This window comes from Spea bombifrons, chromosome 1, assembly GCF_027358695.1.
Source record: "Spea bombifrons isolate aSpeBom1 chromosome 1, aSpeBom1.2.pri, whole genome shotgun sequence".
Lineage (NCBI taxonomy): Eukaryota > Metazoa > Chordata > Amphibia > Anura > Pelobatidae > Spea > Spea bombifrons.
Window position 1 is genome coordinate 11,576,809 of NC_071087.1, and position 22,897 is coordinate 11,599,705.

General features: G+C 41.2%; 1 protein-coding gene across 2 annotated transcripts; it reads left to right on the plus strand.

Annotated features, from left to right (window-relative positions):
* Positions 1-235: 235 nt before the first annotated feature.
* NAT8L (N-acetyltransferase 8 like) lies at positions 236-22,897 on the plus strand. 2 transcript variants are annotated; one of them, XM_053458196.1, is made up of 3 exons: positions 236-622; positions 6,708-6,872; positions 22,323-22,897. In XM_053458196.1, the coding sequence occupies exons 1-3, from the start codon at positions 256-258 to the stop codon at positions 22,688-22,690; spliced, it is 900 nt and encodes a 299-aa protein (XP_053314171.1). In that variant the 5' UTR covers positions 236-255; the 3' UTR covers positions 22,691-22,897. The 2 variants fall into 2 exon arrangements, with proteins under 2 accessions (XP_053314171.1, XP_053314172.1); XM_053458197.1 differs by lacking the exon at positions 6,708-6,872.

Here is a 22,897-nt window from a genome sequence, read left to right on the forward strand (position 1 = left end):
TAAGCATCACTAAGCATCACATGGAGAGGTCTCTGCCAGCCAATGTGGTCGGTGCTAGGGCCCTGAAGGAACCCTGGATGCCAATTGCGCCGGCTCTGCTGCAATATAAATAGTTGCGTTACATGCGGAGCACATTCTTTAGCGCTTCGCAGCCGCCGCTCCCGCATCCCCTCCGCACTGCCCGCATCCCCTCCGCACTGCCCGCATCACTCCCCTCTTTGAACCCAAATTCTACCTTTTCTCCTGGCCAGTTGCATGCATTATCTGCCTCCCAAAATGGTTTGCGAAACGAAAATCCTCGCCGATGATCACAATTCCATACCGGGACCCCAGAAAGACCCCCTGATCGGATCTCCTTCCCAGATGTGGCCCCCTTTATCCAATGCACCCAATGCCTCATCATCATCATCATCATCATCACTGGTACCCCCCATCCCCGGCGGGGGAGAGGAGAAGGAGGAGATCGCGAAAGAACAGCTTTATATCCGAGAATTCCAACCGGGAGATCAGGAGGTCGCAAGAAGGATCTTTTATGAAGGGATTAAAGAAAGGATTCCAAGCTCAGCATTTAGGGGGTTAAAATACCAACCCCTGCTCCAGTGCATCTATGCAGTGATTACAGGTAAGTAGCCATGACTCGATCTGGGCACCGGGGGCTATTAATGCAATGTTCTGGATTGGGGGGGGGGTCTCGACCCATTGATCCCCAGGGTGGGCTGTACCCCTTAGTGCTCTGCAGTGCAGCCCCCCTGGCACTGTATGGCTGCACTTGGCATTAAATTGGTTAATGTGACATTCGCTGGAACATTTATACTCACGGAGAGAGCTTTGTGGGACCCAGCGAGCTGTCTAGATGGGGTAGACCTTCCTCCCCCATCTCTTGAGAGATGATTCCAGTAAACTGGGCACCAGAACCTGGACCATACCACTGGCCGAGAGAGTACGGGTGGTACACTCTTACCTGTACCAGTGACCCTTAACACCCGCCCCTGCGGAGACTCAGAGGGCATCACATCAGTTATTAAATGTGATTTGGATATGGAGAAGAATGAACTTTTCATCGTGGCTTCCCCATCACGGTACAGAAAATCTATTCTGCGTTTGACCCTACATTTAATAAAGTACAGTGAGCGCGGTGGGACGGGCTGTAACCCCATAACCGTTGTATGTCATGAAGCAGAAAATGCCCCTGGGTATGACCTGCATGGATTGGCATTCCAAGAACTGCCCCTACTCACTACTCCTGTGTACAATAACTAACATAGTTGGGCAAAATTGGGTATCTACACTTGGCCCTGGGTCCACTAATGGGACAGGGGTATATGTGAAGTTTATTGCCCCAGCAAATGATCTAAAACATGCTGCAGTCTGATTGGAAAAAAATATTTTTAACCCTTGGCTAACACTGGATTAACCCAAGTAATCCTGTCCAGTATATAGACTTTCCCTTCAGTACTCCTCATTTCACTTCTCCTGTATCCACCGGACGTTTGCACTAAGGCTCTATTCTGGGTAATTTCATAAAACGCTATTAATAATTAAAAAAATATACTTTTCTGTCACGGTCATCACTTTTGATGATGCGTGATATGCCTGCGTGATAATATAGCCTTTTCTGGATATCTCATGTTCAAATTGCTTAGTCTATAATATGAATTTGAAGTCAAGCACCCTACAGGCTTCATGAATATTATATGCATTACGTACGTAACCCATTGGCATCATATTAGGTAAGCAGTGATGTCATCATACAATAAGATACAAGTATACGGCAGGTATGATTGGTTCCTTCCCAGTTGGGGGTGGGAGAGGGGGGTTAGAAGGGTATCTCATAGGAGGGCTTAGTAAGTGACAGCTTCGTTATATCATGATCCTTATTTCCAATGGCTTCTCACTGCAGTACAGGAGACCCAGAGGTAGCGAGCGCGCCGATAACAGCCCAGAATACTCGCTTTTATATCTCAAGCGTGTAAAATGAAATTGGAAAGAGATTCAGCACCTACGGGGTTATATCAGAGAGAAGCAGTGCAATCTTGGGGGGAAAAATGGTGCATTTGGAGCAATCAGCACAGCAGCCGATGAAGCATTTTGATTGCTCTAAATTTAGCAGTTTGCCCATAATTGCTCCACTTAAGCCTTGACAAATTTGAGAATAAAATGGAATAATGAACGGCGTTTCGGATGATTATAGCTGTTACAGGGTTAATTTAATGCAGCAGTAATGGGAGTTTCTGGCTGTGATGCCATAGCATTTACTTTACAGTGAGAGTGGTAGATAAATGGTACAGCCTCCCCGCAGAGGTGGTAGAGGCTAATACAGTGAGGGGATTTAAACATGCAGGGGATCGGCATATGGCTGATGATTCGAGACGAGACCAACGACTGATTAACGCCGGAGTCTCTACATCAGGAAAAAAACGGGCCGAATGGGCCTGATCTGCTGTCTGTGAAGCCATGATGATTATGCATTAAGTGATTCTGGTGCTCAATACGGAGCAATCAACCTGAACATTCTGTTGGTTGCCGTGGCGACTGCTCCACATCCCAAATCTTGCAGCAGGATTTTTGGAATGATACGTGTTCCGTTACGTTTCATTGACACCGGGTGCTCCTCGTGTTCTGTGATATTCACGAGTAACAAAGACATTTATTTGGCTTTTATTCTTTGTAACGTGATGGTTCTTGGATCGTGTGGAGAGATCTCCTGCAGCTTGCAGCGCGTCGCAGCCTCCGCGTCTCCCCGCTTGCAGCAGTAAGCGATGGAGACGAGACACGTGAAGGAAGCGGGGATCAGATTTCAGGCGTGATAATCGGACCGAGCGGCGCATGCATTGGGGGGAGACGAGAGGACGAGGAGTCTTTTCAGAGACTCGTGAACCGGTTACCTGGATACAGAGCGGAATGCGGGGCCAATGAAGAGCCTGACCGGGCCTTGTCTTTCCACCCCACCCGTGGTGCATTAACAATGCAGATATAGAACGAGTAGATCCCCATGCGCAGATACAACGCGTGTTATTATATGTGTATGGGGGGCAGGATCCCCCTTTCCCGGGTTAAAGCCTTCTTGCTTCTAGAGTTGCCTCCTGTTAAGGGGCCGAGCTGCGCTTCATATCGGGCTGCGAAAGCAAGAAATAGAGTTATCCGAGAGCTTTAAATTCAGATCCGATCCTCTCTAGTGATAACAAATAGGAGAGCCTCTTCATCTAATGACATTAATTTAACAGAGGTGGACAAAGCATTTCAGCGCCCACCGGCTAATCCGGGGGTTAATCCCATATAGATTACATTCGCTTTCCTTAAAGCTTGATGGTCTCCACAACCTTGTTAGGAATTTAGAGCCAAGTAACGGCGTTAAAGAAAAAAAAACCCAACGCATTATTGCCCAGTAGTGGTTTCTGTTGACGCTCCTCGGATCTTCCGCCTGACGCATCATTTCCAGTCTGTGTATTGATTTAATTCAAGATGCTGACCTTTTCATTTGAACCGTTCAGAGCTGGTGATAAGATCAGCGGGCTACCTGCGCATGATGCTGCCGGCCGGCGAGGGGTTTCCAAGGGGTTAACTAGATGGGGGACGTCTGTCCCCAGTTTCAAAAAGAGACTTAAGAGCCCTGCTCACGACCATCTGACAATCAGTTTGTATTGTTTCTTAGACAAGAACCTTAGACAAGGTTCTTTGTAAGGCCATCAGAAATGAATATTTAATACCAGATTTTGCTATATAGCCAGATCCTCCCCCACCAGGGACCATCAGTGGTCTTCAATATTCATATCACCTCCCCTAAACCATCATCCCCCCTCCCCCACACTAGTACAGTGACGTCTGTACCCTGTGACGTCCGCCCAGCTTTTACGGAGAGTACTCTGTACAGGTAAGTACATCCCGTTAGACAATCACATTCCCATTACTCCCATCCCGACAGAATAAAGAAATTGTGATTCTTGGACAGTTTTATGGAAATCCCCCTAAATCTGCTAGTTCAAACTGTTCTGATGTCATGTGCAAGTGACTTGGAGGTTATAACGTTCTTTTAACCCTTTGTGTGATGGAGGGATGTAATGCGTTGTTTACCCCGTTGGCACGCAGACAGTTTAATGCTATATTTTCTTCGCTTTACAAGGACGTGGCTTCTAAGAGCATGTTTTTAATAACTTGGCTAAAAGTTATGTTACTTGGCCCGGTGTTGGGTCCTGTGCTTTGCCTGCAGTCACAGATGGGGAGTCATATACTGGACACTTTTAAATGTAACAGCAGTAATCATATATTTTATTAACACAATTAAACACATTCATACTGATTGGGGCTATTAGAGCCGTAGAACACCGTGATACATTCTTACTCTGCAAAGATATCGCTCTTCTTCATTTCTTCTGCTCTAGAACTGCATGTGTTTTAGTCCTTGGCAGACGGCCTCTGCTGTGGACTGCACTTCCCAAAACCCTCAGGCAGAGTCCAGGCTGGCTGATTATCTGGCGTGTCTTTTCTAGGAGCTCAGAATGTTTGCTGGGTATGAGGGCATCACAATGTTCTAGAGCTGTAAGTGTTACAATAATGCATATAAAACAGTAGGATATATATGTGTATATGATTCCAACCCCTTCTTCTAGCCCTGGAGTAATTTAATGCTGAAAAATAGATGTTACTACTGAAAAGCTGAGATACACTGAGACCATTATATGACATATATAAGTGTGACATTGTATATAAAAAAAGATGTGCGTGTGTGCGTATGTATGCATGTTTGCGCATCCTTTTTTAATGAAAAGTCTCACTAAATTTGCAACCCTCTCAATATGGGAATTACCCATAGTGAAGAATAGTAACGTAAGTGTATATTAACTCCCTTAGGCCCCATAGACTTGCATTTCTGATCACAATGCGTGCGATCAGTCAGTAGAAAATCCTAGCAGGATCTGGACAGACCATACTGGTTGTCCAGTGAACTTCTGGGGGGCTTTTGCTGACAGGGGCAGGCTTCAAGAGACCTGATCTCCTGTGTAGCGGGAGGGAGATGTCCCTGTCGTTGCAACGAAGTCAGGACGTACTGGTACGTCCTATAGGTCTTCTTAGCACAGCTTTTTAGGATATACCAGTACGTCCATAGGGTCACAAAGGGGTTGATAGGTTTGCAGTCATAACCAGATGACATATTTTCTGATTGTTAAATGTGGTGTTTCACTTATACGGCCACTCATGTGTACTGGAATAAATATGACAGCTGAGTTGTCCCTTAAACACAAAATTAAGGGCATTTAAAAAAAAATTCCCTTCCAAATGCATGGAGAATTTCAACATGTTTATTTGACCCTCTCCTTACCCCACTTCCTTACCCACATCATATACTCCCCGACAGTCAGCTCCAGGGCTGGCTTGGAAAGGGTCTCCCACTGCTTTCAAGGGAACATTTTCTTGCCACTGATTGGCTGCTTAAAGCAACCAATCACAGGCACAAAAATGGGACCATAGGGAGGGTGTTGCACTGCAGCTCCGGCGAAGAAGCTTCTCTTAAAGGTAAGTGGGTTTTTTTGGTGTAAAATACACTTTAACCCCTTAATGACAAAGCCCGTACATGTACTGGCTCAAAATGCGTTGTTTTCAATGACAGCCCATTGTCCATAAGGGGTTAATATGTGTTGCTCGTTGAGGTTGCTGGGATGTCTCTTGAATATAAATTTATAGCGTGTTCAAATAAACCTTAGCAGATCTCTGATTTTATTTTTTCCTCTGGACATTTAATCGCATTAAAAAAAGATTCCGAAGCGTGAAAATGATGAATGAAGCAAAATGTTACCAAATGATTTCTGAGAAGAGCTTCGGAATGCTTGTAACAGCGCTGATTAGAAGATTGTTAATTTCAGTTTAGTCAAAACTGATGATGGAATGTTTATAGGTGGATCGCATTGGGTACCAAACAAGACTGGGGGGGCAGACTGAGTGCAGATATTTAGTGATAACCACCTATCAGAAGCAGGGTTTAGTGATGGCTGCCCACTTTTGGCATGGCACCAACATCGCTGGTAACCGGTCAGACCCCAGTGCCAGACGCTGCCCTTCTACCCAGAGCCTACTTTATTTAATATGGAGGATGTTAAATAAAGTTAAAAAAAAAACAACAAAAAAAGATGCTTTAATTTAAGTCCCGGCAGGCGCCCCTGTTGCCATGGCGTCCGGCCCTGCTTCTACCCATAAACCTCTTATATTGTTTTCAGATTTGGTAAAAATGATACCTTTTATTGGCTGACTGACGTATAATAGATTGCAAGTTTTCGTGACTATCTAGGTCTGGTCTAACATGCCTGAAGAAGAGACCTAGATGGTCTCCAACGCTTGCAATCCATTATACTTCAGGTATCATCTTTACCAAATTTGCTTTCTCTCTCTTTCTATGGCTAACACGGGACAACGCTATACCTGTATTCCTTTCTACGGTGGGTCAGCTCTAGACTTCATTCAACAAATCTATATTATTAATGAAAAAAATAGGAAACCTACATTTTCTACATCCTTTGCAGAAATTATTTATTATTATTATTATTATTGGAGTTATTCACTATTTTCTTACTGGTAATGTTGTTTAATGATGTTTAACGTGTAATGATGTTTAATGTTTATGTTATATGTCTGTTTGGGTTTTTTTCTATTCCGAAATCAACACTAAATTCTCTTTTCTGACAGGTATCGTTTATTTCTCTTCCTTATCTCCATAGTAATGTGCTTTGTTGTGACCAACTCGCTGCTGCTGACGTGCTGTGTGCCCATGTTTCTAATGGGCATGAGGTATTACTACAGCAGAAAAATTATCCTCAATCATCTGGAGTGCGCTCTACGCACGGACATGTCTGATATTGACCAATATTACATGAAACAGCCAGGTGAGTATAACCCCTTTAACGGAAAACGCACACCTAGAAACCTTAAACGAGACATTCAAGTCTCGCTACGTGCCAACACGGAGAACTTGTACAGAAACGTATTTCTTTTTAATAATAAGGAAAATCCATGCATGTTTTTTTTTATTATTATTTTTAATAAATAAGGAAAATCCATAAATGCATCCGTGTTCTACGTAGAGTTAGGAAACCAACCTGTTTTTTTCTTGCGGTTATGCTCTGTGTGTATCTAACGTCAAGATAAGGCTGACCACGATCGCATTACTTTGGAGGTCAAAAAAAAGGTAGGTATATATGCACTTTTTTATTCGATGGTGTATGCGCTGCTTGATTTCCTATCAGTGTTTTCTAGAGATTAAGCGTGCCGATATAGATGGAACAAATATTTTATATATATATATACAAAAGTTCTTCTATATTTTGTTAAAAAAAAGTACATTTCTATAGAACAATAAGATCGATATGATAGAATCTGTTTTATGATGTAATAAGAGAGCATACTGACCCTCCAGCATATCAAGTATTATTATTTCATGTGTATGTATCATGTGACGCAGTTACATAGGTCACATAGTACAGTGCAGACATTCTTGGGGGTAAGAAGTCACCTATCTATGGTCTAAATACCCCAAGTTTGGTGAGCCCTATCTACTTTTTCATTGATATATTGCTTACCAAGGAGCTGAATCAGAGGGACTGCACTGCATTTTGACCCAAATAAGACTCTTAAGCAATTTAAAGCCCTCGCTGGACGCCCTTAATGAGGCGGCTGTGTGGCTGGAGATGCTGCTAAACCCTACGGTTTGGTCAGAACCTCCAGATATACACCAAAAATATACAGAAAGGGGATAAACCAATGAACTGAGTTACATTTTATGGGTATACCAGCTTGGCCACAGTTCCATGGAGTTTTGTAAGACGATGCCAAGTAACCATCTTTGTATAAAATGCATTTCACATTTGGTGTCAAATCCACTTGTTAATGGACGGTAGTTAATATCATCGTTGAATACCCACAAAAAGAGTAATGAGAGATGACAATGACTGTATTACCAGTGATTTACCCGTTCTTGCTCTGTCTTGTTAGTTATCCACTAACTTACATTTTTTGTATTTGTGACAACTTGTGTTGTGTCCGCTGAGGTCTTAGACGCTTAAGTAACTACATATAATAATACACAATTCTATGTATTATGTAATAACATATACATAATTCTATGAATTGATTGGATACATTGCGATTGACGATACTGATGGTTTTAGAAATAAGTACATGTACAATTTTTGGAGCAGTAAAGCTGTTCATGGGTAGAGATAATTTTAAAATCAAATATTTGGGGCTCTTAGTATTTCTGTATGCATATGTAGATTTCTATTGATCAAATATTAAGTGATTGATAGTTTAAAATATAATAGGGGATATACAATAAGTGCAGTTATATTACATTGTTGGGGTACAATAGGTTTAATGACATTATTATAAAAGGTGGTTCCTGGCCCATAGGGCTTACAGTCTAAGAAGCGGTAGAGAAATCCAAAAAAGGGGGACGAGGTACGTCCAATTTACAGGAGAAGTCATAGCTTGGAAGAGCTACCATTGAAAGCTGTTCCTTTAGTTTGCTTTTAAAGTTATGGCGAGATGTATCCATTCCATGACATCTACATGCTAAGAAGGTCTGAGAAATCTTTGAGGTTCATGTTTAAGATCTACTGAGATACCGAGCTACCACTTGAGCCACGTGTTTCTACAAATAGATCCTAAAAACCTATTGGTAGGACAGTTGATCGATGCGATTTGGTTCTATCAAGCGATTGGCTTATTCGAATTTTAGAAGCATGCTGTATGCTGATGATGTTGCAGTAAATCCCTCCTATTTCATTCTTCATTTGATGCAATAGAGTTAATTCGTTTAACAAAGTAATTCAATTGACAAAGGCTTAGCCAGAGAAGCGTTTAAAAGGGCACTTCTCTATAAATTGCGTTAAAATGGATAGTGGGTACCATGGAAGCGGAGGAAATTACATTTCTGCATTGCTGGATTTTGACAAATGGAATATATTGACGCTTTTAGTGCCTGATTTAATAATCATCAGCTTTATATTTACTTGCCGCTGCATGAAAGACCTCTGACCTCTGTGTTCTTTCCTTCGAGTCGGTACGTCTCTGTATTTTGGGATTTTTCGGATAGTAATATCATATTCTGCGCTCAGCTTGCATGCTAAGAATCATATTACTTCGTAATTAACGGTTATTATCATTCCTTGCTCAACGGGGTGACAAAGAAATAAACTTGTGTATGTATTCATGCTCATTCCTAAATTATTACAGCTGGGTTCATTTGATCTTGCATACATTAGGACACTGCGTAGTGATGTATGCCGGTGGTTTTGGACTAGAAATATATATATATACACATAATGTCATTGGAGGCCAAAGATCACCTTATATTCGTTGGCATAAAATATTCATATATAATAAAAAACTTAATGTTATTACTATAACTCCTGCTATACTATAACTACTATAACAACCTGATTAAAGACCCCCCTGTGATCTTTGCATATCTCCCCACCATCTAATTTTTCATGGGACAGTCCCAATTTTCATGGACTGTCCTGCTACCCCTTGGAGCTCCACCATTGTCCTGATTTTGCAGACAGTGGGTATCACGGGCCGGAGTCGGGGTCTGAACTCCCCTAACCGGCCATTATGCTGTGAAATTGACATATGATGATGACAGCTCTGGTGTATCTTTAGGTATTTACTTTAAGTTTCTATTTAGAGATTATTTTTTTTTTAAAATATGTGCGGATCACTTTGGGATCAGAAAGATCTGCAACTATGTCCAGAAGCGCCGCAGCTGCCCCATACCACTTACCTTTGTGACCGCTGTCCACTACGCTGAGCACTGGGATATGATGTCATATGATGCAGTGGCTTACAATAGAGCCTGATCGGCCAATAGGGCTATCTACCCCTGGTTATTAGGCAGAGGGTCTGTTGACCCCAGGAGCTGCCACCCTAGGGTTCGGCCTAGGCTAGAATATGCCACTGGTCTTATCAGGTGATCAGAGACCACAGCCAGGTCTGTATACACGCTGCAGGTTCTCTGCGGACACTGCTAGAGGGTGACGCGGATTCAAACAGTGCAACTATAACAAAACCCACACTGAGAGCTATTATACTAAATATCTCAACACAGAGACAGCAATGCTGGCTACTGCCGAGAGAGGGGAGACCAGGCAGTCATCCGACAGCTTGATCTCCCAAGCAGCGGCTCCCAGCACATCCATTAGTTCCACCCAGTATACCCCAGCGAGCTGTCAGGTCTGGAGACCAGCATTCAAATCTTTTAGTCCTGATTTTCAATGGTTACTGGTTTTCACAATACGTACAACCACCAAGTGTGTAAAAAGACTCAGATGTCCTCGCTTAATAGTATTTGATGCTCCTCCAACGGACCATTCTCTCCTCCTGGCATTTGCTTGTTAGCAGACTGATGTACTGCACCTCTTTCTGCCAAATGGGGTTCATTAGCCAAATGGCTAGAGATGTTGTCTGTGTAATCAAAGCAAAAATGAAAACGATAATCGTGGCATCTAATTAAGACGCGTCGTGTTGGTACACAGCACCCACTAATTCAGCAGTTAGACGACCCATAAAACTTCTGGTTAAAATCTTCATGTCGGAATATCCATGCAGAAGGGATTTAAAGGGACAGGACTCTGCAAATACAGCTCGTAGGCTTACTTCCTACCCTATTGATAAGAACCTTCCATTGGCAAACCATGATTACTGATATATTTTAAAATAATATTATTTAAATTTCAAAAAGGACCGAAATATTTGAGAAGGAACAGCTTGCATTTATTAACTCCTAATGATATCCACAAGTGTTGGCCAAACAAGCCAAGGTGAACACTATATATATATTCTGAAATGAAAATGACGAAACATTTTTTTCTACTCATTTCCATTACCAGTGGCCATAATAAGTCAATCTCTGAAGCTTTCTCCCCTCTGGAATAGCCGGCCACTGTGCTCAAAATATACCAGCTACTTTAATTAATGAAATCTTTCAATTTTTATAGAAAAGTATATATTATGAAACATCTTTTTCAAACAGGGTTCTGTTTTATAATCATCGGTTGGTTGAAACCTCAAATAATATTTGATCGTTGGTCTGGCATATTTAGAATAACCTTAGTTCACCCCAAGTGTGAATAACCCTGTGGACTCTGTTGAAATTTTTTTTTCCTGTTGCAAAACTGGTAATAACCAAAAAAACTAAATTGGTAAACATAATGCTCCTTTAAAAGAAAAAATTACCATTTCTGCGGTATGACAATGGTTAATCATTTTTCAGTCCAGGTTACCGGATATTTCAGTGGAGAAGTAAAACTTTTTTTTTTAAAATAATTCACTGGGTATGTGAGATATATGTGAGATATATGTATTTTTAAGGTATTTTCTCCAAAAAGTCTTATATTGCATGAAATACAGTGTATACCAAATAATAGCCATTATTATATATTAATTGTCAGTAGAGTAGGCAATAAAACACAGAAAAAAATCAAATACCGTTGACTGGTCCATCTGGTTTAACCTTTTTTTAAAAAGCCTTAATCTGAACCAGATGAAGGAACACCCCTGTTCTATGTAGCCACACCCACTCCATGCCCACTTACCTCCTACTCCCCACCCACTTAAAGATGTCTGAGAGTAGCCCCATCCCATGCATGATTAGCCCCACCCCCAGGTGGCCTGTCTCCAAGAAGAGGGAGAGCTCCAGGTAGCCTGGGACTGGGGGGTGGTCCTGTTGAGTATAGTGACCTCACAGCATCGCAGCCAGTTGGTCAATGGAATGAGTTACGGGGAGTATTTTAAATATAAAATAATTGTAACAAAAATTAGAAATTGGCTTATTTTTACTTTATTTTTAGTTTAATGTTTTATAGTTAGGGTGATCTCACTTTGGTTTTGTCTTTGTTGGGTGGATATTGGAATGGAAAGACCTGCCTTCTGTATGTAATTTAGAGAGGGCTGTGACTCATGGATTTGTTGGGTTGTAATGGCTATAAATATACTGTAAACAATGTGAGTGAGCCAGTGGTGTGACAGACTAGACGTTGTTATGAGTTAGTAGAATGTGGATCATGCTGCTGGATAGGACCACAATAGTCTTCACTTACTTGGTAGTGTGCCACGTCCCTCTAAATAAAAAAGGGACGTTTTAGAGAAATGGATACTAATGTTTATAGGGAATGACAGAAAGGGTTTTTAATCAATATAGTGAATGATACAAGACTTTCCATTTCCAAAATATTGAAGAGATCTGTATGGAACACATAATCATACCTGGGATTTGACTCAAAGTCTCTGGGTGAAGAGCAGCTTCTCTGGGTCTCCGGGTCAGTTCCTTCTTTCACCAATAGAGGAGAATTTTTGGCCATGCCCACTTTCAGACTATCCGCATCCACTTCCCTTCCTCCCCCCACCCGTTAAACTCTGTCTAGCCTCACGCCATACATGCAGTTAGCGCTGCCCCTTCATGAAGCCTCTTACCCGGTCTGTACAGCCTTCCAAGTACATTATATGAGCATGAATCGTGGACCTTCAGCATGTTACAGGAGCCAGGTTACAGCTCATTACTTTTCAGATATCTCCCTTATGGACAGGTCCGGCCAGCCTATTGCTGGATGTAATCCCAGCAGGCCAATGACTTGAAGTCCACATAGAGGGAGAGGATTTGAGATTGAACAAGAGAATGTGGGTCATGTCATAAATGTGACAACAATGGATTCATATTGTGTGTTTTAGAGATGGTTTCCCAAAACATCTACTTGTTAGAAGCTGATATGCCATCTAGCTGGTAATTTACAGAGAGCTCAGGGATAAATATGTCGGCTTATGGCCAATAACGATATGTTGAAATACAATGTTTCCCCGGAAGAAGTCTCAACTCTAAACGTCCCCTTGACCGCGTTATCATGATGAAGACAAGTGGGGTAAACGTGACTGTTCTTTAGACGGATCTTCTCTCCCCGCAAACAGCTGTTTCTGTTCTCACCACGTAAAGCCTCGCTTTAATGGCAAGCGCTGCATTTTAATTAGAATATTTAAATATCTTACAGCAGTAGACGGTAACTCATTTTAAAAGCAGGATGATTTAATTGTCAGTGATCCAGTAATCACCCAGACCTTAAAATTTACTATATTTAGTGTATGTATGTATGTATGTATGTATGTATGTATATATATATATATATATATATATATATATATATATATATATATATATATATATATATAGTAAAACACCCTCTTCTCTCTTTCTTCTGAAATAAGTCTCGTTTCCGGTAGAGTATCACCTTCCTGTGTTTAATGAACTCATTTACCTTTGTTTCACAAGAACTCACCTTGAGGCCTTGCGTGAGATTTATAGAGCGCTCGTATTCAACAGCCAGAAGAATAAGTGAAGCAGTAAATTGCCCAAGAAGGTCATTTCACCAAAGCTCCATTCATTTGTTGAGTATTGGGAAATTTTGGATTAGTCTTTCTAACCGCCCTGCTTTTACTGCCCCTGTTAATCGCTAACCAAAGGGCAGAGGCGCTGAACGAAATCTGCCCAAAGTCAACTTGGAACAAAACGAGAAGGAGAAAAACAAAGCAGGTCTGTTTTTAGGAATATTCGAGGAAACGCAGCAACAGAGATTTGGCCAGATATATGTAGCCTTCAAATCTCCGATAAATCAGGCAGAACACATGACAAAAAGAAGGAAATACTTAATGAGTCGAACTTCAAAAGCACCTGAGGGCCATAGTCTGCTCATATCAGAGCGAAACTATGGGCACAATTTACTAAGTGGTGAAAAGTTAGGGAGAGATGATGAATAAGACCCATATAATATCTCAGGATTTTGTCTTCTAAGGCTTTTCATCAATTCAATCTCTGTTAATACTCTAAGTGTAATATATAATATAATATATATGTGTGCGTGTGTGTGTGTGTGTTTTTTACACAATGTTTTCCTTTTCAAGTTGGTGACAAGAACAGTTAGTTTACCAGCAGTATGTTGGACGTTATGATCTTTTTAGATGGTTGGTCCAATGGTCGGTCATTATATATATATATATATATATATATATATATATTATTATCATATATATAATTTTAACAACTTGTCAGATTCATAACTGGATACAAATGTTATTGTGTTATAAGTGTTCTGCGTTGATATCCGGCATTCATCTGCCATAGCTTGGGTTTGAGGAAACCATAACCGTCGGGGGTCTGTGTCCACGCTGTATAAAATGTGATGGTATGCCAGAACGCCTGAGGGATATTTATTCGTAGGCATGCGGTGTATTGTGTGTTATTGTTACAGGCCTTTGTAATTAAATTGACATTTATGACATTATTTGCCTGGGATCTGCTCCACGGCGGTGAGTTTGTGACATTATTTCTGAACCTTTTTGTTTTACCTCCGTGTTCGAAGTGGCTGCTAAGTAATTGTTGAGCAGAGTGATTTGAGGTCTCGTAATATAAAGCCGCGCTCTCTTTAACTATCCAAGGCACTCTTTATTATTAACGTAGGGAAAGGTTGTGTGAACCGAGCACAGAGCCCTCTCACCACCTCTCTTCTCCGCCGATCCCCACCGTCACCTTCTAACCCTTGGCAGGTAGCGTTCTCCCAACAGCAGTAAAATAGGCCGGTGACCTGAGGACAAGCAGGGAACCCTTGTTGGCCCCGGAGGTATGGATGGGCACTTTCCTTCTGTTGAAATAGCTCTGTACATATGTAGACTCACACTTGTAAAGGACCTTTTTGTTCATAGAGCAATTGTCATTGAAAATGGCAAACATTGGGGGTATTTTCCCCCTTTTCTGCAATCTATTGATGAAGCTAAAACACCACTAGCTTTATTATATTCCTTTTTGCTCTATCATAAATCTTAAGGCTGTATGTTCTTACCAGGTTCAAGCAGTGGTGCCGCTGGCGTGGATCCGGCTTCAGTAACAAGCGAATATCAGAGTGTGATGATTATAAAACATATAGAAAATAAAGCTAAATGGTAGAAGGTTCAACGCGGCAACAAAGTAGAAATGAATTATTGGCGCTCTTTCAGATCTATAAAAAATTTATATAGATAAAATTTAAATATGGGCAGGAATGGTAAAAAAAGTCTTGCATTGACATTCCCAGTGATCCTGGTAAACCCCCCCCCCTTTTGCAAATTACAGCGAATTGTCAAACTTTGTTTGCTAATTTTATGATGTTAGGTGCGCCAGTTTTTCTAAAGTCCTATTTGCTTCGGAATCGTGGCTCTTTAAATGTATATTGCTCTGGGTTCATGGGGCTCGTCATACCACGAGTTCTCTATAAACACACAGGGATTAAGGTGAGTGAGTTCGTTGAGTGTTTCGTAGAATATGACATTGAGAAAAGCCTGCGTAAGGAATTTAAACCAGTAATAGCCGTCAGAATAGCCGTCAGATAGGAGGAAATGTGGTTATATGGCTCGGTTTTAACCCATTTCTCCTTTACAAATCGCCGTCGTGTACCGTTTATTATTCCAGATTTTATTTTATATCATTTTTTAAGTCAAATTGGATTATGATGCCCTAACAGTTTAATAGTTGTTGTTAAATATTTTTGGAGAAATTAAATTATTAAGCAGGTTTTTTATTATTATTATTATTTAGTTTAAATTTAATATATCCTAGAAGTATTCTTGGTTGCAGCCTCTGCGGTATAATAGAAAAGAATAAATGATCTCCGCTTACATGGTGCAGGAGGAACACCAGGATAAGAGTCATTCATCTAGAACCAAGATTAGGCGTGAAAAGATAAATGGAATATCCTTCCAGTAGAAGCGGTACAAGTTAATACAATGAGTTAATATGGGCATATATCAAGCTGTACTATAACACTGTGAATACCCCGATTTCTCTTATAAAGCTGTGAGAGGTAAACTCATCATGGGCTCGCATGGAAGCGCGTTTCACGGAAGCGAAGTTGTGCTGGCACGAGAAGCGAGCAGAGGGCACGTAGTTCATTAAATGGCTAGGGGTGTTTACCATTGACTAGAACAGCTTTAAATAGTTTGGCATTTTGTAAGAGTTTTACTCCGTTTCTATTTTAGACCTGTGTTGCGCGTGTTAGAGATAGCGACGCTCGCGTAGCTGTTGTGTTGATATAATGACACCAAGTATGCATGCTGGGATCTGGCACAGAGGTTCTGGCACGCTCCATGAACTCCATTGTTAGTGAGTTTTATCGGGGTGGGGGCATGGAGGGATATTGGGAAGGGGTGTGGGGCGATACAGGGCTGCGGGGCAGATACTAGATCATGCTTTATACAGGAGGCATGGGCCAGTGATGATGATGGCATGGGCCAATGGGGGAGGGATGATGACAAGGGTTTGCATGAAGAGGGATAATTACAGATTGGGATTGTAAAAAAGATGTGGGGGAATGATGGAATGTAAGCATCAGGCATGAATACCATAGTGATGTAATGTGACATCATAATATATACGCTATTTGAATTACTATAAGGGTTTCTAGAGCCTTGATGTCATATTTCCAGTATGACGCTGACACAAGGGGGTTATCTGGGATCAAACAGCTGTCTGGATCGATTTAAAACTGAAGAACCAAACAGCTGCCTTTACCGCACCAAGGCTTTCTTGTTTTTACTAGAATTGGAATTTACAGAATTCTATATATATTGAATGCCAGTATTAGATTATTATTATTATTTCATTAGATAGTTTTGGATGGGATTTTAGGCTGCTGGAATGCATAAAAAAGGTCATATACTTTACATATAGCGCCTGGGTTCCCAGTTATATTACAGACCTACTGGTGGGGGTAATAAGTGGAAACGTTTGCTCCATGCCCCCAGTGTGCTTACCTTTGCTTAAGACACACATTAATGAAAAATGTTGGCGCTAGAGTCTGAGGTGACGCTGAGAGCCCTTTCCGCTGGTCCTATTCTCTGGCTAAGGGGCCATTACAAGCAAGATCTTTGATCTCCCTGACAGGCCTATTTACACCATGAGGGTGCTGATGGCTCACCATAGCCTCCATAGACTTCATTAAAGGCGCTGTGCACCTTTAAGACATGGGATGCCGGCCACGGACAGGGATGCGGCTGGGGATGCTGCCCAAGGTCGGCCCTAAAGATAAATAGATCGCTGCGTGCCAGGTAATAGGCGGTTGTATAGTCATGTGAAGTGATATATTACTATTCGTACATCTACTCTCTTCAGCAAGATATGCGTCCCTGTCACTTTTTTTAACATAACTAACTTTCTTAATCAATACGTCCCATGGCTTTGGCTTCCTGATTGTTTGTCGTTCGATTTGTTTTGGAGATATTTAACTCCACCACATGGAAGTGGAGTTAGTGGCAGCCGGTGGCAGAGTCAACATCAGCAACTTAAAAATAGGGGACAAATAACTAAATAGGTAGTTATTGATCACAGAAACAGGAAGTTAGGATACCTTTCCCCTTGTATACATATGGTGGTCTTCTAATATATATATATATATATATATTTATATATATATATATATATATATATATACATATTTTACTCTGTAAACCTCATCCGATTGTTTTAATAAACTGTAAAACGTAGGGTTTAAGAAAATTAATACATGCAAACACAGCCTTTTATATTTTATTTATATACGGTGTGAACTTAATTTTGACTTCACAACTGTAATACTCTTCTTAGAACATCTGATCTTCCTGCTGGGATGATGAATATGAGAATAACTCCAGGTTTACTTCTCTGCTTTCCTTACGCCGTGTTCAGTAAAATAAAACCACATGGAACGGTTCTTGTGTTTTGAGTACTTGTGGCAATCAGCGTTTGAATGTGTATTCATGGATCAAGCTAGAAAGAACGTTACGTTTTTAGGTCCTTGCTCTTTAAGTGCTTAGTGTACTTTTGGTGGCGAAGGAAGATGTGTGACGAGTTCTTCAAAAGAGATCATTCTCATAGTAGAACTCCTAAAACAATCCACACGTGGAACACATGGTGTTTTCCCACCTCTCTGGGGTTTGATCTGCGTTGATCCATGCATGGCAAAGAGTGGTAGAAATACTCTGTTTTTGCAAAAGAAACTCGTAGTCACAAAGCGGCAGCTGGAGATAGCAAACCATTTGTGGTGACCGGGCAGGAAAAGTGAGATATATTATTAGCAAAAATGTTCAAACCACTTTCTATCTCAATGTTTAGTATTTTGAGAAACAATTCACCCCGACTCTCGGCTAGTATGAGATCACGCCACAACAGCAACACAATCAGCTTTGGTTCAGCGTGTCCCGACCGGCTAAACTCGTTGGCTCTAAAGTCACCTAGATTTGCTAATTTGGCAAATCCAGCTCCAACGCACTCTGAGCTTAATATAATGCTCCATGTCTTGCTCTTCTCGTAGGGTAGACGTAGTCTTTGTAGCTACTCACTTTTTAACCCAAACATAACAAGCACTTCCTAGTAAGGAGCTGAAGAAATCTTGTTTCCAATAATCTGCCCCCCCCCCACACACACACACACACACACTTTTTTCCTGTTTCAGCCAAAATGTCAAAAGTTCATAAAACTCATAACAAAGCTCGGGCACTTCTGATGTCGAAAATATTTTGTGTAAAGGTTGAAAGCAAAGAGCGTCTGCTCGTACCGGGGAGTGAGCATTGCAGGGCTCTCGATAAACAAACACTTCTTTCATGTCTACCTTTTATCGTGTTCAGTAACCTTTTTTGTGAAACTCCTGTTCCAGATACGCAGTGAGCTGTGCTGGTCCCCCCCCCCCTCAATGCCTGATCCTTCATCCGCCTGGCTGTTATATTATGCCTGTAAATAAATGCGGCATCAGGCACACAGCCCCAAAAACAACGACACCCGACGCCAATAACAAAAAATATAACAGAATGAGAAATCATGGTTAAACACTGTATCCGTGAAGGCCAGAGAGGAATCTTGGGGTAGCGACCCAAAAAAGTGTTTTTTTTCAGATCTACATTCTTAGTGGCCTAGGCAGACTGCAAATTAGATCCCCACTTTTGCAACCTAGGGGTATGTAGGGCCCCTTTCCCATTATTTACAGAATTGTAGATTGAGTTATAGAGAAGACAAACAAAGTAATGCCGCAAAAGCTATAATTTCTATTTCAAACATACATGAACAGCTATATTAGATAATATGTATTAAATTATATTACATAATATATTTATTCCCACCTAGTAGGTTTTGTATATGACAAGTCCTTAAGTAAAGATGCACAGATGGCCAATATTTAATTGTAGGTGGTTCCTTGCTAAATAAAATTCAATAAAAATGGAGTCAAATAAGGAGAAGCGAAAGCTCCCGACCCAACTGTATTGGAATAAAAATCAGAGATCAGAGATCATTCAACACCAGCTTTTAACAGCTTTTTTTGTGCTTATACTTTGCTTTCTCAGCCCCTGAAAAAAAAGGCCGTTGTACCAGGAAATAATTTTAGTTCTAATAGCTAAACACTAAATGACTTTGGTCCCCGGCTTTAATTTCCTCTGGGAACGCAACGGAGCGAGAAATAACTCCCCGTGGTTAGCAGCAACAAAAAAAGTGATTACAAAGTAAAGTGGATTAAGCTTTCCGACGATAGGAAAACCAATACAAACATCCCCAAAGTGTACTCATTAAGTCCTTAACTCCAGACACCGGCCTGATTAGTTTAGATTTTGAGCAAAGGTTTCAAATAGAATATTTTCAGCGCTTTTAAAGAATAACAGCAAAAAAAAAAAAAAATGCCAACATTTCATTGAACCTTATGGTTGTGTTGTAAAAATTGAAACACTTTGCTTAGAGAAATACATATATATATATATATATATATAGTAATTTAACATTTAATGATGGACAATTCAAACCCCTGGTTTTAAAGCCATTGTAACAGGGTTGTGTAGAAATAAGTGATCTAAAAGAACTGTGCTGGTTTACCCCAGGCTTCTCCTGCGATGTTTGCGTCTTCCATCACACTTTGTGCAGCCGTTTGACCCACGCAGTCATGTTATTACATATTACATATTACCAGCTTGGTTTTGTGTGTTCCCATTTAGCAGAACTTTCTATCTGTGACAGTTTGTATCACATAATAACATTTTACCCGCCGCTTGTATTTCTGTTAACTGTAAAGTTTACAGTAAACATCAGCTTGTTACATTAGTAGAAATAAATGGTGTGCATCAGTAAACATGGCTGCGATGCTTTTATATGCAGTACAAATATTGGTGCTGCTTTCAGTTTTTCAGGTCAGTAGGTGATTCTAGGTCTAGGAACCTGAAACTCCGGTTTTTATTTGGTCCTTTTTTTGTTTAATGCAAAACATAATAATCTTTCACTTTACATACAATTTTCAGAACACCAAATAACCCCATGCAAGGGTGTTAACATATAAAAATGTACAATATATATCAGAAAAGAAATGCACAATGTATGTGCACCAGGGGAGCAGCCATCTCAACACCCTGTTATTCCTCCTCAGTAAGTTATCTCTGTCTTGTTGGTGAAGTCCCACTCAACTGTTGTCCCACCATCCAAGAATCCATAATGAAGTACTTATTTTCTAAATGAGAATCTTCAGAAATTGAATTCATTGCATGCGCAAATCTAGGGGTCTTGCTAGACTCCCTGGAACGTTTGCATGCGCTGGAGCGGGCTGGCGGTTAGTATAGTATAACGTCGGCCAAACACATTTTCTGCCGGAGCTGCGGGCAGGGAGAGAGGAAAATGCATATCGGACAATTCCATACGTTCCCTCCATACGTTCCCTCCATACGTTCCCTCCATACGTTCCCTCCATACGTTCCCTTCATACGTTCCCTCCATACATTTTCATGGGGGATCCAAATGAAAATTTAAAGGGACCACTCAACTATTATCTCCATCAAAGTGCTTATGATGGCAGGAGTGTTTCTTTAATCTGCTGATTACTGATTAGTTAAGGAAGCCTTTGTAGGTGGAGGAGAAGGGAGAGAACTTCAGAGAACAGATTACGTAATGCAACTTGTGCCACCGTTTGCCACAGATATCTGATTTAACTGGAATTGGTTTCGTTATGCTAAAAGTTCTAACAACAACTTTAATATGTTGGTGTAGAATTTCTAGGGCAACATGCGGCGGCCAAGGGGTCTGATTGCACGTTATCCGATATTCAGGGAAAGCTGGCTCTGTGTAAAATCTGCTATTTCAAAAATATCAAACTGAAAAGTTACTGGAAACATGATGCACTTCTTTATGAGAAAAGGCAAAATGTGAAAAGCAACAGGCGACAGAATACCGAAAAGAGAAGCAGGAGATACAGACACAATCATAATGTATCAGTTATGAGGGCAACAAATATCTTTGTGCGTACGTTGACTTTCCTGCTGTGTCTATTTCGTTATACATAGTTGGAAACTTTTACATTTCCACCAAAAGAAGTATAATATTGGAGGCCACAGCTAAATATTCTTCTGAAGAAACACGACATATCTCAGTGGTAGCAGGGCGAGGAATCCGGTATATAATAATAATCCCTATATTATATATAAGCAACATTAACAGTGAGATCAGAATGAGACGCTCTTGTGCGTTTGTTGCGGAGCGCCTAGATCTCTGTGATAACGACGCCCCGTTCTAGAGCCGCACGATGTTCTCCGCACGTAACAGGGCTGATGTCCTACGGCTTCCGCATCTTACCATCCAAGGATTGATGAATGAGAAGTAATAATACGCCTGCAGTGTTTCCATGGGTATATTGCCTAAACTAGCCAGGTGGTCACAAAAGTACATTTATGTACTTTAACACTGAGTCACCATAGTAACGGAAGTCCTATTTCTCACCCTTTTTCTTTTGTGCTTTTTATCTCAAAATCCAACTCTGAACACCAATTGGTTAAAGGGGAATATGGACGGTTTATACACACAACATACATGCATGCACACATGACGGCACTATATAAATTAGCAGATAATAATAGTGATACAATACAATTTGTCAGAGCCTATTAATAAAAGCGTGTTCTGGCTCTCTGGATAACCTGTACTAGGCAGTCGAGAGGCAAGCAAGTAGATTTCCCTCCACTGGCACGGATATCTCTTTGCTATGACATCATAACCTGGTACACCCTGTGTGATGGGAAATGTGTTGAGTATTGAAGAGATCTGTGTTGAATTAGAGACACCGATCTCTTTGTTCCCAAATGGAACACAGGAGATCCCCCCCTTGGGTCCATACCCTCTCCTCCCTTTTGTGCACACAGATAAAGGTGGTTGAAAGCCCCAATTTCTTTAGCTACAGAGCACCAAATGTAGAGTAACATGGCTGAAAACATAAATATAAGATGATGCGCCTTTGGTCTTCGATGACATTTATTTTTGTCTTCTGCAGGCTCTTGTTTCTGGGTAGCAGTCTTGGAAGGGAAAGTTGTTGGAATCGTGGCAGCGAGAGGCAACGAGGAGGACAACGTGGTCGAGCTACGTCGCATGTCCGTAGACTCCAACTACCGGGGGAAAGGTATCGCCAAGGCCTTAGGGCGCAAGGTCCTTGAGTTTGCAGTGCTGAATCACTACTCTTCCATCGTACTTGGAACTACGGCCGTCAAGATAGCCGCACACAAGCTGTACGAGTCCTTGGGTTTCAAGCATGTGGGGGTAGTCGAGCACCATACTGTTCCCGGCATGACCCATTCAATAGTGGAGAGAATGTTTTTCCAGCTCCGCTATCACCGCTACTGCCTGCAGCTACGTGAAGAATAAGGAATGCTATCTTCACTACTTCACACCGTGCTTTGCTTTTTTTTCTTTCAAAAAATATTACAGTAAGGCTCTTTAATATAGGATATTTCCTGGCACATATCCCCTTCGTGTGAATCATTTCTTTTATCAGTAGAGAATGTAGAACAGGACAAGGACTCTCCCTTGCATGCTATGAGATGGTCATGCTGACGTTGGAAGAGGTATCCT

Coding starts and splice junctions, on each gene's coding strand:
- NAT8L (XM_053458196.1), top strand. CDS start 256: ATGCATTATCTGCCTCCCAAAATGGTTTGCGAAACGAAAATCCTCGCC. Junction 623..6,707: donor CATCTATGCAGTGATTACAG/GTAAGTAGCCAT, acceptor TTATCTCCATAG/TAATGTGCTTTGTTGTGACC. Junction 6,873..22,322: donor ATATTACATGAAACAGCCAG/GTGAGTATAACC, acceptor TGTCTTCTGCAG/GCTCTTGTTTCTGGGTAGCA.